We start from the raw sequence: 15,032 nt of genomic DNA, 5'->3' as shown, positions 1-15,032 counted from the left end.
AGCATGCACTTCAGCTGTGGTAAAAGTACGTATCGCATACATATTAAAAACATATACCCATTCTATCTGTATGTAAATGTGTGAGACACAGCTGGATATTGCAGGAGTTTGATTTACTAATAGTTATTATCTGTTCTAGCTGTTCAGAGGCAAAGAGAGTTTCAGAAAACAAGCTAGCGCAGAAATTGCCTTTATGATATCACTATCCTGCTTTGGTAATTGTTTAAAATCTCTTCTTTAGCTGGAAGCTTGGCCTTTTATTTGGCAGATTGAGGGAGCTTTTCAGAAAGCCCCCAGAATCGTTGCAGTCTGGTTGAGTTGTTTGTTAGGACAACATTGAACTCTCCCCTGCTACACGTGGCTGTTTAAATGAGAGCGATTTACTTAAGGAAATTGTATTTGAAATACCAAAAGTCAGGCATGTAGCAGTTATTCCATTATGCTTTTCCATGGATGCTTAAAAGTGCAGACTTTAGGATGCTGGTTGGTTTTCTCAAGGAGAATATTGGGCAGGGAGAGGCAATGCTTTTGGCCAAGGATTCAGTCGCTTTCTGCACTTGATTGCTTTAGCACAGATCTAACAATTTTTGTTCAAGTCTCCAAATTTCAAACACAACTACTAGCTTTTCTCCTTAAAATTGAAATTGCCGATGCTTTTTATGGTGGTGTTTCATTCATTTCGAAGATTGCAGGATAAATTGTACATAATCTGTGTGACCTGATGGAAAACTTATGTTGTTCTTTGGGGTTTTTATTTCAAAGCCTCTCTCAGTTTTGAAATCCCCCTTTCCTATGTTCCTGTGCTCAGCAATCCCTCTCTCCGTTTCAGGAATGGCGTTTAGACCAGGGATCCTGATCTTTATTAGCTACAATGGTCATTTTTTCAGATGCATCATTTCTTTTTGTGTTTAAATATGCTAAGATATGTGTCAAGATATTATAGACTCTCAAAAATAGAAATTAAAAATACAAAGCTTTTATGTAGCTATATTGTAAGTGACCCTAACCTTAACCCTAGCACATTTTATCAGGTGGAGCTAAACTTGTTTGCAGCTCGCTGTGTTTGTAGCTCTTAGGAAACACTTCTATGGTTTAAACAAACAAGTGAAGGATCAGCATAATCCCACCTGGATTTTCATATAAACCTTCCAAATAAAGCCAATAAAATACCTCCACTTAGGGATGTCAATATGGGATTTCCCCCAGCAGGTAATTTGGCGTTTGCATTATAGCAGTGGCATCACTGAGTAGCTGAGATGACTGTACAGGTTGGGGTGTTTTGTTGGTGTTAGCTTTGGGGAAAGACCGGAGGGGCATCTGCAGTCTGCTTTTCACATCCCATCCCATAAATCTTGCAAAGACACCTTTACAGATCAATGTTTTCTGTCTGCACCTGTCTAGATTTTGATGCATCGTTGCTGGATCACAGTGAACCAAGAATTTTCCCTATCTGCTTATAATCATTAGGGGTTTTTTGTCCTCCACCAGTACAGCATCTCCTATCAGCGGTGATTTGTCCAGCATAAAATCATCCATGCTTGGGCCCGTGATGGATAGCTTTGTTTGCAAACATTTAGACTCTCTTCTGTCACAATGATCCCAGTTATTCACCCCATGACAAGAAGAAGTTCTGACAGACACCAGAAAACCACATGCCAGATGTGAAGGAAAGGGCTCCTGGTTTCCCAGGGAAAAAAGGATGGAGCCAAGTATTTTAGTTGCTGTAAATATAGAGTCGTAGAATTGTTTAGGTTGAAGGAAAAGACCTTTAAGATCGTGAAGTCCAACCATTGAATGTAGATGATAGATACTAAACTGTATCTTCAGTCTGTCAGTTCAGATACACAGTGGATGTACATTGGAGGCAATGACAATGTTTATATTGACTTCAGTGATGCTAGGGTTTCACACCAGGGCTCAGGATGTGCTTGCTGCTGTGTGTTCATCTTCTTGCTCGGGGTAGCTTAAGAATTGGAGAAAGAAAATGTATATTCTTTCAAGTGGCTGCATTGCTCAACCTATTCCCCACTCAGCGGCAATGGGGAAAGGTGGGTTATGGATCCTTCCCTCTGTCTTCCAAAACAAAAGAAGCTGTCTCTCTCCTTAGGGGTATGATTTGTTCTTCTTCATCACTTGGGATATCAGCTCTGGAAATGGAGAAATACATTCAATCAGTGTCACTAAAACCAGCAATTACAGAAGACAAAGACTGTGACAAGGTTAACTTGTGTGTGTGGAGAGTTTGAAGGCGTTACATTCATCCACTGCCTTCTGCAGTCCCTTGCTCATACAGCCACTGACTTCTTACCACAAATGTGAACATCTGACTTTCTAACATGCCCTGAAAGTTGCATAATATATGAGTGCTTTCCAGTGAAATGAAGAAAGAAAGAGCTTGAGTTGGCTCCAAAAAGTGTTGAAAATCTAAGGAAATTGGGCAAAAACAAATTGGCAACAGCTTAGGGTGATACAGTTAATATTTTTGGTTACTTGGGTCTCTTGGGCTTTGCAGTTTAATTTGAGCAAATGTTTCACTTGGCACTTGTGGTTGTTCTGTAGCTCTGGAGGCAGGGAGGCAAATATTTACATCTCACTCATTTTGGTAGCAGAATCGCACATCTTTCACTTATGATACGATGAGAACACATGCGTTTGCCTTTGTATTTTTATGTTAGCTGTCTTCCCTCTATATTTGCCTTTTTTAATCTCTAAACAGTTCCAGAATCAGAGCTGTATCTTTAATTCCCAGGATTCTGGCCTTCCCATTCATTCCAGATGCATCAAGGAATTTGCTCTGAGAGGCAACTGTTGAAACTGGTGTGTGCTGTTTATTTGTATAATGGAACTGGAATTGAGAATTCATTCAAACCCACTGCATAGATTAAAACTGCTGGCATTTGTGTCGTACCAGCTACTTGTGGGGCTGTATCCCGATTAGCTCCTGCAGTATTAAATAAGAGTAATAATTGCCTATGAATAAGCAGAGTATAAAGCAGGAGATAGAGATAGGGCTTCTTAGTGACCTGTGTGCATTATGCCTTAAATCCCTTAATCAGATTTGTGCCGGTTGATTCTTGCATCCGCAGAAATTCAACGGGAGGATCAGGGCCTAAAGTAGTAAAAAAAATCAATTAATACCACTTTCTAATTCGTGTGGTTGACAGAAAAAAACCCGCATATAAATAGGGGACATTTTTCTACTTAAGAGGGGCCGCACTGAAAGATTTTAATTGGATTTTCATTGTGATTGACAGCAGTTGATTATGACAGTAACTTTATTTGGCTGGACTGTTATAGCCCTCTTGTTCTGGGTGGGTTTTCCCCCCCCCCCATCAAAGCTCTTCTTTATCCACAGCATTCCCAGCGGAGCAGCAGTGCCTGTGAAAGAGCCTTTTAGCACCTTTGTTGCAGCCATCCCTGGTGATGATTGGACCCAGCTGGTAGCAGATCAGAAAATGTGCCTTTCACAAAGAGGTTGCATCTCCCTTCTCCCTTGTTTCAATGATTTTAAGAGCCCCAGAAACCTGTTGAGGATTAGAAGTAGCTTTAGATGTGAAATGAGTGTTAAGTATTAGTAATCGGGAGATTAGGGCCCCGGGGACAATGGGAGATAAACAACTGCAATTAAGGCAAATCTGCCAGAGTAAACAAAATTTAGCAGAAACAGATGCCCTAACCATTTTGGGGGATTGATTGGAGGGCACCGAGGAATCGATTTTTGTCTTGTTTACACTTCCCAAACCCCTGGAATAAACTGGGGACGTTTGAATATTTCATCCAGCCGGATTTTAGTTAATTTTTTTCCAGCTCCTCACAGTAGGTTCGCTCTCTTCTAACAGTGACCAGGCCCGACTTGATTCAGCATTCACAGGGAGCAGCTAATTGTCTATGAAGGGCCCCTGTGTTTAAATGGGCTTGACAGGAATTGAAATTCTGTTTCAATCAACCTCTGTGCTCACAGTCTGCTCCAGTTTCTAATTTTTAAATTAAACATGATGGGGTTTTTTCCTCTTTCTCTCTTCTTTAAGCTGTGGACTGTCCTCTGGAGCCACCTCCTCCTGCTCCCATCCTGCGGCATGGGAATGCGCACCGTTGTTAAGGCTGTGATAGCAAAGCACGGCGAGACGCAGCCATGGATAAGTTCATTGTCCCATCAACGTGCCCCTTTGGGTTTAATGGGAGATGCTGGGGTAAAGCAGGATGGTTACACCAGCATCTGCCTGCATAGCTGGAGGGAGATGTGGTTTCCACCTGGGAAGGGCTCCCATAAGGAACAGTGGCATTGAAATACAAGTCTGAGAATGTAAACGGTTTGCATGGCCTTGGTTGGTTGTTCAGTGACTTTGTGAGAGATTCAGAGAGGGTTTTAATGGTTTTTTTTCCAAGCCAGCTGGTGATGATGTATTTTGCCACCTTCTCTGTGTTTTCAGCAGGGCTCTGTGTGGTTTTTTGGGTGTCATTTCATACCTGGGCTTTTTCTGGTCCTGAGATGGGATTGATTTGACGGTGTGTTCATATTAGATCATTTAACACTTGCTTTATTTGGTCTTTTCAGTAATCCTGGCAAACATGGGGTGTTATTTTGCACTAGATGCAGTCAGTGTGTAGGCATGTCTTGCAATGTGATTGTAAGGAGCACTTCTAAAACCAACTTGCTCATTTGCAGGCACTTCACCATTAAATGCTAGCGAAGTGCAGGCTGTTCCACTCTCCCTTTTTGCTTCCAACCGGATCGTATTCCAGGTTTTTTAGTGTTGTTAATTGTTGTTATCTGTGTGCTGTGCTAGCACACATGAGTATGCACACATGCACATGCACACAGCATTTTCTACTCTAAGATCTGGGTGAAAAACATTGAAGAGGTTGTTTCCATTTACTCCGTCTTAGTGATTTATTATTTTGCCTTCTCAGTTGAAACTCAGTTTCTCAAAACTTGGAGAAAACAACTGTTTTCTCCACTTTCCTTCTCCAGTCCAGGGAAACACATAGTCCCTGTTTGAAGGCTGTTCTATCAGCTTTTAATGTCTGACTTAGCTCTCTTTGGTGTCAATGAGAGCAGTCCTGTGCGTGCATGAGATCTGAGTTGAGTATGTTCTGCAGGTGCATCTCCATTAACATTAGAGATCAGGTCAGGTTGCCTTTTGGGTGTGAATCCTGCTCTTTCAGAGGTACCACTTTTTCATTCTCATCACAGGCAGGTCTTGATGCTCATGAATCGATTTCCAATTAAACCAAACTAGATGTGCTCTAGGCACACACCTCATGAGCTCCAGTTACTAATGGGTGCTGTGTCTGCAGACCAGACCAGAGCTGGTCAAAAGTAAAACCTCTTCCATCCCTGAAACGTTGCACCAACCATTTCATGCGGCGGATCTGCTTCTGTTGTCGACAGCTTGCTAATGTTGACATACTCCTATCAGCCTTGGGCCACTCTCTCTATTCCTCTTCTACAGCTCTTCTTAACCTCAGCAGCACTTGCAAAAGCACACTCCAATCACATTTTGGTTGCCTTAGTTTTTTGTAAGAGGCATCACAGAAAGAATACCTTTGCTGGGAGTGAGCTCATTTTGTCAGCTAAGCACCAAGAGCCATGCCAAGGACAGTTACTGGTTTAACAGCAAATATCAAAAGCAGAACTGCTCTGGAAAGAATGATCTGCAGATGGGCAAATAGACCCCTCTCTGCCACAGCCAGAACTAAAACTGTGTAGTAAATTCAAGACTGCTCTATGCTACAGAAAGAGTCCAGCAAAAATCAGACACATCCATGTATGCACACCCTGGGGTCCTGCAGTAGGAGGGGATTGAGTTGTCTGAAGTCAGGTCCATGCTACAGAGTGGAGCTGCACCGTTTCCTGATGATCTGACCTGGAAAACATTCCCTCTTGACCTGAGTCTTGTGATGAGCTGCCCATATGGACACCCCAGTCAGGTGCACAAGGGATCTCTGAGGTCTGTTTTTAGGGCCACCAGCACATTGTTTGGCTGTGGCCAGTGCCCAAAAGAAGGTTGAAAAACGGATGTTAGTATTAATGTCATTGTAATCATAATGATCTGTATGGCTGTTTAGAAATGGGAATTGAGGAGTGATGTGTGGACAGTTCCTCTTGAGGTTTTCAGGTTTAAGTTAAGCTCTTCTTCCTCTTGGTCCATCCACATGCTTGGGGATTGCCATGGTTTAAAGCAGATACTGTGAATTGCAGCTGAATTTTGGTGGCTCGACCAAATTAATGAACCAGCCAAAAATCATTTGCAATTAACTTTGTCATATAAGAAGTAAAAGTGCATTGGTGAAAAAGTTAATCTGCAAATAGATGATAATAGTAAAAAACCACATAAAAGGAATCCTTCTCCAGAAAAAAAAGGTAAACAAGAAATACAGCTCCAAGTCTTTGCTGCTCAGTGGTGTTATCCATTTATCTTTGCTTAATACATTTTGTATCATCTTTTCACTATCTTAAATATCATCAGAGGGATAAAATCATTAGCGTGCTAATCTGGGTAGCCATAGTTCTAACACTGACCTAGGCTAATCTGCCTTTGCAATTTCAGAACTATGTTTGACTCCTCTGAAAGTAACCTTAAATTGTAGTCTTGTAAGAATTCCAGAGCTGTATCCTTCACTCCTTCTCCTAATGAGGTTATGACCAAATGCTCATTATAATTGCTTTAGACTCCTTTTAATTTTCAAGCTTATTAATCATAAGAAGAGTTATTTAAAATTGCATAAATTAATCTTAGATTAAAAGCCCATCAAAGCCTCGAAACAATTAAGAATAAGTAGGATTTCCCTGGGGCAGCAAGTTTTATTTTAATAGTGTAGTCAGGTGGATATCAGAACATTGAAGTATGGTAGTGATTAATGTATGCAAAATTTAAATGAGAGTTTTTAAATGGCAAATCTAAATCACATATTGACCTAACTGTAGGCTTTAACTGCATTGTCTGTCATATATTTAAACTGTTTAGTAATCAACGTTTTAATTACAGTGTATGTTAGGGAGGCCCTGCAACAAACAAAACTCACCACTTCTGCCACTCTGCATGGAGCTGTTTAGCAGGCTGGGGCTGTGCCATTATCCACACAGCATAAGGAATGAGGAATGAGAGCAGAAACTTCAAGGGGACTAATGCTACTTGATTTTTGCTTATGGATGTGTTCTTGGCACTCCTTCATCTCCGCCCAGAAAGCACCACCAACTGATGTGGCTTTGCCCTCTTTGCTGCCCTCACCCTTCTCTAGATGAAGCGGTGCTTCCTGCTGCCCAAGCTGGCTGAAGCTACAGGTGATGTCCTCATAGGGGTGGGAGATGCTCTGAAAACATTATTTTCTGGGTGCTTTTGTCTTCAGACCCAGGGGTCCCTGTGCCACCAGCATCTTTGCAGGCACCTGCAGATTTAATGAGGCACCAAAGACCTATTAAAGTGTTTTTTGGCCCCTGTGATGGGTGATTTCTCTCCAGCAGCCAGCTGTGAACAGGCTCTCAGGGATGCTGAATTCCTTACCAAGCACAGCGAGAGGCAGTCCTTGCCCTGAATAGTCGCTGTTCTGGGGATAGGAACTGGGAGAGAGAACTGGGCCAGTAACACTTGGTCCCAGATCAAAGGCAGACATACAAATACATAGGAAAAGCTGATACTTTATGGTTAAACTTGCTGTGATTTGACATATTCAGGGACATTGCTGCAGGTGGAAGAGACAAGGAGGCTTCATTTGTAGAGGAGAATGTCTGTCAAAGCAAGGATTGACCTTGCTGTAGCTTTGGGACACTGGGTGCTCAGCCTCCCCGTCAGTGCTGTTTCAAGACTTCAGGTGCTCACCCTTTCCTTTAAAGGGTTGCCTCCTATGGTCAAAACACATCCTAAGACTGCAAAAGTAAGCCAAGACATACAACAACCAGATCACAATTAAATAGCATCTTGCAGGGTGTTTTCACCTGTGTGTGTATTCCATGTCTCCGTGGATTGATGTGAGTGTTAGAAGCCTTCCCATTTTTCACCCCAGTCCAGCCTTATAAGCGAGTGATGGAGGGAAGCCTGCTGCATGGAGCAGCCCCTGAGGAGGACTCCGACACCTTCTGTGCCTGTGAATTAACAATGTTTTGGGAGTCGGCGATAGAGTATTGGCCTGAGGATTCCTCGCTGCTATTCCTGGCTGTGGGAGCAGCAATCGGCCTTGTGGATAGCTGGCACAGATAATTAGAGCAGCATTTAGTTTGGCTTGTCCTTGGAGGCAGGAGCTCTAGATGTAAAATCCTCCACTACTGGAGGCAGTGGTAGAGTGATGAAGTCTTACCCGTGCTGAGGTCAGTGCAGGGGGATGCGGGGTCAGTCTGGGGTAGTTTGGGTTACTCAGCTCTTTGTGTTTCCAGGCGTCCCAGGAAGGTAGCACAGCTCCAGATGTGAGATGTGTATTTGTCCTTTTGGAGCTCTGACTCGTGTTCCCATTAAACATGTCAATGGGCAAGAATTTCCCCTTGAGTATGGGCCCTCCGTTCATTAGAAGAGCTGTAAATGGCATAGACACATCAGTAGCAATGGGAGAACTGGCTGGGATAACTGTGGTGCACCATTTAACAGCCAGGTTCTTGTTTTCCAGGGTCATTTTTATTCTTAAAAGGCACCCCAGTGCTCAGAGGTGCCATGTTTGTGCAGGAAGGACTGTGTGTGGGTGCATCTGATGCACCATGGTGTCATGCAGTGCTGCAATGCCAATGCAGTGATGTGCCACTTCTGATACTGCTGGTTTGTCTTCTCTCTCTCCCATTCAAAAAATACCATTGAAATCACATGTAAAGCAGAGTGAGCTTCCCTTAAAGCAGCCTGTAGCCATCAGTAATATTTATTTTCTGTATTTGTTTTAAGCCTGTGAAGACTGTGGTTTCCTCCATACTGTCCTGATGGAGCCCTGACCAGCAAGCGTGCAATGCCCCTAGCCCTAATGTGCCATTAATGATAGGTTAATGTACAGTCTAATGTTTTTTGGACTATGGGTTCATTACACTTCTGAGTGCAAGGTCCTTCTGCAGAGTGCCCAAGGTCCCATTGCATTATATCATGCAATAAAAATACCCTTTTCGTATCACACACTAATAAACTGTATTTGAAATGCTGTCTAAGGGCACTGCCATTGTCTTGATAGTCTGTGGCTGCAACAGTTGGGGTCTTTTTATTATGGTTTTTGTTAGGCTGAATTCAAATGTTTAAATGAAATGCACAGTTTGTCTGTGCCTCTTTGTAATAAATGGAGCACAGGCCTTTAACTGCACAGTCTGGGAGGATTCCTGTAAAAGGGAACATTAAAAGTATGGCACTGTTGCAATGAACAGCAATGCTGCATGGTTCCCAACATACCTTCTGTAAGTATGAGGCCTTTTGTTGTCATTTCTGATCTGGGTGTTGTGGTTGTGGTTGGTGTCATGTAGTTATTAACTCACAGAGGGGAGATGGGGATGAGCTCTTAGGCAGAAGTGCTTCCCTCTGAGGGTGCTGAGCCCCTGGCACAGGGTGCCCGGAGAACCATCCTGTGATTTAGCTGTAAGAAAGCCAAGGGCAAGTTTGATGGACTCACTCTAACTGCATTGTAGGGTTGGGTCCCAGGGAGGCTTTGGTCTCCCCTGGACAGTTCAGCCTTGCTCCTCCCAGCAGTGCCAGTGAGCAGATCCAGAGCATGTGGGCACTTGGTGCTGGGAAAGGCCCGTGGGTTTATGTCCTGCCAAGGATGCCATGTAAAGTCTGTTGCAAGAAGCCCTGGGTGGGTTATTACCAGAGATGAAGATCTCTCAGTCCAGTTGGTGAAGGCCATAAAAGCAAATTGCTGAATTTTTAAGGGTAGGTAAAATGATGGAACTTTTACCCTTGAATAATGGCAATTTAATTGAGTGGGCTACATGATTGATGGCTTGTGAGCCATGAGTTTGAATTGCCAGGGCTGTGTGTTCAGGGGGGCACTGCCCTTTTAATTTCATGTCAGATATTTAAATGATTTACATCACCCTCTGCGAGGTGCTCCCCCCTGAAAGAGTTAACCTGTCTGGTGGGACACAGCGACAGGAGACATGTACCCTTTATCAAGAGAACGAGATGAGACAAGTTCATTTAAAAAGCCTGGTTTGTCATTGTTTATCTAATTTTCAGGGTTGACACACAAAATTAGGCTGCCTGACACTCACTCTGGGCTACCCCTGGCCCTGTCCTGCCTGACCTTTTCAGCTCCAAGGTGCTTTGCACTCACTGGTGGACGCTCCCCATCGGATGCAGAAATGGCTGTGGAGCTGTGCATCCTGCTGAACCCAACCCTGACCTGGGTAAGGCAGCCCAGAACCGGAGGAAGCAGTTTGGTGGCTGTTCAGCCTGTTTTCTGCTGGTTGGGTATGTTGGGTTACTTATTGCCAGGTGTTTTTAAGGATGAATATTTAGGAATTGGTGAGGAGGTGGCAACTGCTTTGTAATGAACATGTGTAGAGGGCTGAGTCAATATGAAATGCCTGGGGATGGGATCAGGTCTGTCATGGGAGCATCCCACAATACCTTTGGGCTCTTCTTGTGAGCATCTCTTTCCTGGGTGTTGTGCATCCCTCCATGGTCATGCCTGTCGTGTTGTAGTGAGCTCTTAAATGTTCCTGAGACTCAGATGTTGGCTGAACCACTGCTGGTAGGGCACGAAGTCTCCATTGCAGTGATTTTACTAAGGAAGGTTCAATATCCATCTTTTATTTGCCAGTTCACAGGGGACAGATGCCCCATTCCTGGCAGTGTTCAAGGCCAGGCTGGAGGTAGCCTGGTGTAGAGGAAGATGTCCCTGCCCATGGCAGGGGATTGGAACTGGATGAACTTTAAGGACCCTTCCAACCCAAACCAGTCTGGGATTCTGTGATTCTATAAGTGCTGGTGGTCCCTGCTGACATTAGTGTGGGTACAGCTCAGCACCCCAACTCTGCTGCTGCCCAGGGGGATGCGAGTGCAGGACTGATGTGTGCCCACCACACCAGCAGTGGGACCTCACCAGGGCAGTGAGAAATGGGCTGCTACAACAGAGAATGCATTTCAAGCTTCCACACACCTAACTTTGAATATTCAGTGTTGCTCGTGTTTGGTTTAGAATGTATTGCTCACTGCTGAAGTCAGGGCTGGGACTTCTCTTGTGGCTGAGGCACTCAGGGGCCAGAATTTATGAATCATGTCCATGCTGTTGTGACTGTTGTATTTCTTCTTTCTTGGAAGTGACAGTTCATGCAGCCCCATCCCATAGCATGGGCATGCACTACACCTGCAGAGCTGCAGCTGCATTTCTCCTTTACAAGCTTTGAGTCTTCCTTCCTTTCCAACTGAATCTTCCTGCCCCTTCCTTCCATAATTCCTTCCAAAGATACCTCTAGTTGAAGGCACTGGTTTCTGAGATGTGTTTTGGACTGTGGGAGTTAATGGTTGCAGTACTCTGGATGCCTAAAAAGGGGGAAATGGGGAACCAGGTGCTGGAGAGTGATGAAATACAGAGAACCCACTGGGGTGTCCTTATGAAGAGGAGACTGCTGCTGGTGCAGCCACAGCAGCTGGAGACTGAAGGGAATCTAGTCAAAGCATCCCTTCAGCCTTGGAAAAATCCTCACTAGAGCAGTATAGCCTGAAACCAGGGGAAGCCTAAAGAGTCATTTCAACTTAAACATTCCTAGGGAGAAAAGTGAGTGTGGAAAACCCCAGGCTTCCATGGAATAACCTCACAAAACAAAGCAAACAGGGGGAGCAGCGTGGCTAGGTGATGCTTTCAACCTTGCATAGCCTGCAGTTTCCCTTTGCATGTTGTGAGTAGCTTAAACACAAGGATATAGTGGGTGTGAGATGTCTTCCTCTGCGGGGAGTCTCTCCATCGTAAAGGAGATTCATGGCAGAAGGGGACTGGCTCTAATAGCTGTTTTCTAATTGCCCCAATGCATCTGCTCTCCCTTGTCTGTGGGCTTTTGATTGTCTTTCTCTAGTTCTCACTGTTGTCCTTGACTGTTGTGTTGTTTAAGAGGCAAAACAGCTATTTCTAGGCTACCGTGCATATAATAAGCATTCACCTTACTTGGCACCTCTTGCACCCCAAAATACCAAAGTGCTGGGCATAACGTGCTTGTACTGATCCCAATAGCACTCCTCTGAGAGAGCAGAGTCATTTATTCCCTTTTTAACCATGAGGCTGAGGGAGATTAAGCAGCTTTGTGAAGGTCACGCTGGAAAGTGCATGGCAGCTTGGGAATAAACACCAGTCCCTGTTGCTGATTGTGCCTATTCCTGAACTGTTTCCATAGGTAAGAACCAGGAATATTTCAGATTGAATTTGTTTAGTAAAACAGTGAAACCCAAACATGGAGTGTCTGGAACAGGAGATAAAAAAGACAGTGCTGTCTGTCTTGAGTAGTGTTTTTAATGTTAGGCATTCAAGAACAAAGCCTTTTAGTAGCCAGGTGTTGGAAGGAAAAAGGCATTGGCCATTTACTCAGTGCCACAAGCATCTGTGAACTCAAATGCATCATTTAAAAGTCATCCATCTTCTCTTGGTAGCACTGAACTCTCTACTGCTGTCTTCAAAGCTCTCAAATGGACTTTGATACCTCTGGATATGTTGTTCTTTGGTGGACCATTATCCAAAGCATGACTTAGCTCTGGGGAATTCAGAGCCCTCTGACAGATTTAAAGCTGCTGTCTACAGCTAAGAGTGGCTGATCCTGGGGTCCAGGACCCAGAGCATCCCTTCTGTCTTTTATCTACGTGGTTAACTGGGAAAGCAACTGACCTGATCGCAGTAAGATCTGAAGGAGGACCCTCCACATCTCAAACTTCTCCCTAAGAAGCTCTAGCTGAGATTTCCAGCCATCCCAAGGAGCTGAAGCAACAGCTCCTTACGCTTCCTCCATAACTCTTATAGATAATGGCATATTTTATTCCTCTGGCTCCTGTGTTTGCTGGCCCTGGCCCATAGAGTGTTTTATTGCTTGGAGCTGATGCTGTGGGGATTTATTGTGCTCTATTTAGCCTGGTGCTGCTTCATTGCTTGGTGCCATCCTAACCCGGACGACCACCGGGCTTCCCGTGCCCTGCGTCAGACCCATGCTCATTCCCCTTGTGCAGATGCTGTGCCTGGTGCCTGTAATTCCCCCATGAACGTCACCCTTCCCAAAGGCTCCCTGGCAAACCCCCTCTGATCACTTTCAGTGTTTGCAAGAGCTATGAAGTTTAGTGTTGCAAAAACCAAGCTGCTTTTGAGTGATTTGGAGTGGAGGTTTTCATCATCTGTGATGGTTTCTCCTGGCGATTGCTTTCTTTCAGTCATTTGTGTAATTGCAGTGCTCGGTTTCCTGTGGGTTCTTTATACTTCATTTGAGATTCATCTGGAGATGGCATGTTCCCATCTCTAGGAATGGGGCCAGATTGAGACACGAGCTGCCTAAGCTGGCTGCTGGAATTGCAGGCCATGGTTTTGTTTCATCCTGAGATGCTGTTCTGACTTTGTGAGGTGTCTCAGACATGGTTTTCCAGTAGCCCTGTGATTCGTGGGTGAGAATATTTCATAGTTATCCCTTTTCCCATCATACTGAACTCCCTCAATACCTTCTCAGGAAGACCTATTTCAGTTGTATTTTCGTTTCTATATCAACTTATCACTCCAGATGACATGGACAAGCATGTATGTGGATGAACAAATCCCTCCCTTACAGACACCATGAGTGCTGCAGAGCCTGGCGCTGGGTCCTGCTGCATCTGCAGGCACAGAGCTCCATGACCAAGTAACAAAAGGATTTTAACACCTGGCAGGGATATTGTTTTTTTCCTAGGTGATTCGTAGAACCATCAATTTAAGGGATTCCTGTTACACAGGGTAAGGTTTCCACTGATAAAGGACTAACTACTCCATTAATGATCCTATTCCACTATGATTCCACATCCCAGTGTATTTTTTCCCCAGAGTTAAAATCCCAATCTATATGTGTTTTCACAGGAAGGGTTGTGCTTATCTAACTCTGCCTATCCCACTTCCCAGGGCCACCCATTCATCGTGCAGTACAACGATGGGAATGCAGAGGTCGTGTCCATGTGGGTGTGCAGGATGCTTGAGGAGCGGCGATCGACCCAGGGACCACAGTGACAACAGCTCATCCCGGACCAGCAGCACCAGCCCTATGCTTTGGACTCACACTCTGGATCATGTATCACTAAAAACGTGTTCTAGAAGCATCAACAAAACCTGTCAGGATATTTGTTCCTGCCTTTCCCTCACCACCACATTAAGGAATTCTCTTCCTGCATTTCTTTTGTTGCTGAGCAATTTCATGTCCTCAGATTATCTTCAGTTAAACTGTACACAGCCTTAAAGCAAGTATTTTATATCTCTATTTTTTGTTATTGAATGTATTGTATATTTCATGGCTCCAGAGTATTTTTTAACTGTTAAGTCTTTTTATGAATGAGTGTTGAGAGGTTTTCCTTAAGGAGTTGTTGGCTGTCTTTTGAGTGCAGACATCACTAAATACTGGGTTTAAATGTATAACAAAAGCAAACACAAATAGAAGTATCTGGACTTGCCCATCCTGCAAGGAGGGTGAGAGCTTGTCCTTCCAGAGTAAAAGCTGGTTAGGGAGGTCAGCATCATCCTCTCAGATGCTCAGTGGTGCCTCCCCTTAGGAAGCTGAGGGCCACAGCACAGCTTCATGCAGCATCCCCTGAGCTTGTGGCCAGAGAACAGGCTGTGGGGTTTTACTTCCTATCACAGCAGTCCATGGCTTCCTTGGGAGCATCTTGCCTTTCTCAGCTCTACCTTGATCCCTTGTTTTCCTACATCAGAGTTGTTGCATGATGGGTGCAGCTGGGTCAAGCAAAGGCTCCTATAAAGGAAAGACCAATTGCAAAGTGTGCTGTGTGTTTCTCACTCCCACACTTTCTGAGCACATTCCCACACCAGGCTGACACAGAGTTCATCAGTCCCTGTGGTAAGATGCTTATGACAAAGAGTAGGACGGTGAAAGGCAAGTTTGGGGCACGGGACTTGGATGGAGC

At 44.4% G+C, this 15,032-nt stretch overlaps 1 protein-coding gene across 3 annotated transcripts in view; it reads left to right on the top strand.

The window, feature by feature from the left end:
- Positions 1–14,399, top strand: part of MAP2K5 (mitogen-activated protein kinase kinase 5) — a 120,105-nt gene extending 105,706 nt beyond the window's left edge. For 2 of the 3 annotated variants that reach the window (XM_005148805.4, XM_031048677.2), the window contains one exon: positions 14,020–14,399. In XM_005148805.4, coding sequence (XP_005148862.1) covers positions 14,020–14,124 — 105 coding nt within the window. In that variant the 3' untranslated portion in view covers positions 14,125–14,399. Of the gene's footprint in view, positions 1–3,355; positions 3,475–4,028; positions 4,183–14,019 lie in introns of those variants that run through there. The other variant, XR_004550026.1, reaches the window with a different exon arrangement.
- The last annotated feature ends 633 nt before the right edge of the window (positions 14,400–15,032 follow it).

This window comes from Melopsittacus undulatus, chromosome 9 (genome assembly GCF_012275295.1).
Source record: "Melopsittacus undulatus isolate bMelUnd1 chromosome 9, bMelUnd1.mat.Z, whole genome shotgun sequence".
Classification (NCBI taxonomy): domain Eukaryota; kingdom Metazoa; phylum Chordata; class Aves; order Psittaciformes; family Psittaculidae; genus Melopsittacus; species Melopsittacus undulatus.
Note: the sequence above shows the minus strand (reverse complement) of the source record. Positions and strands in the feature narration are given on the sequence as shown.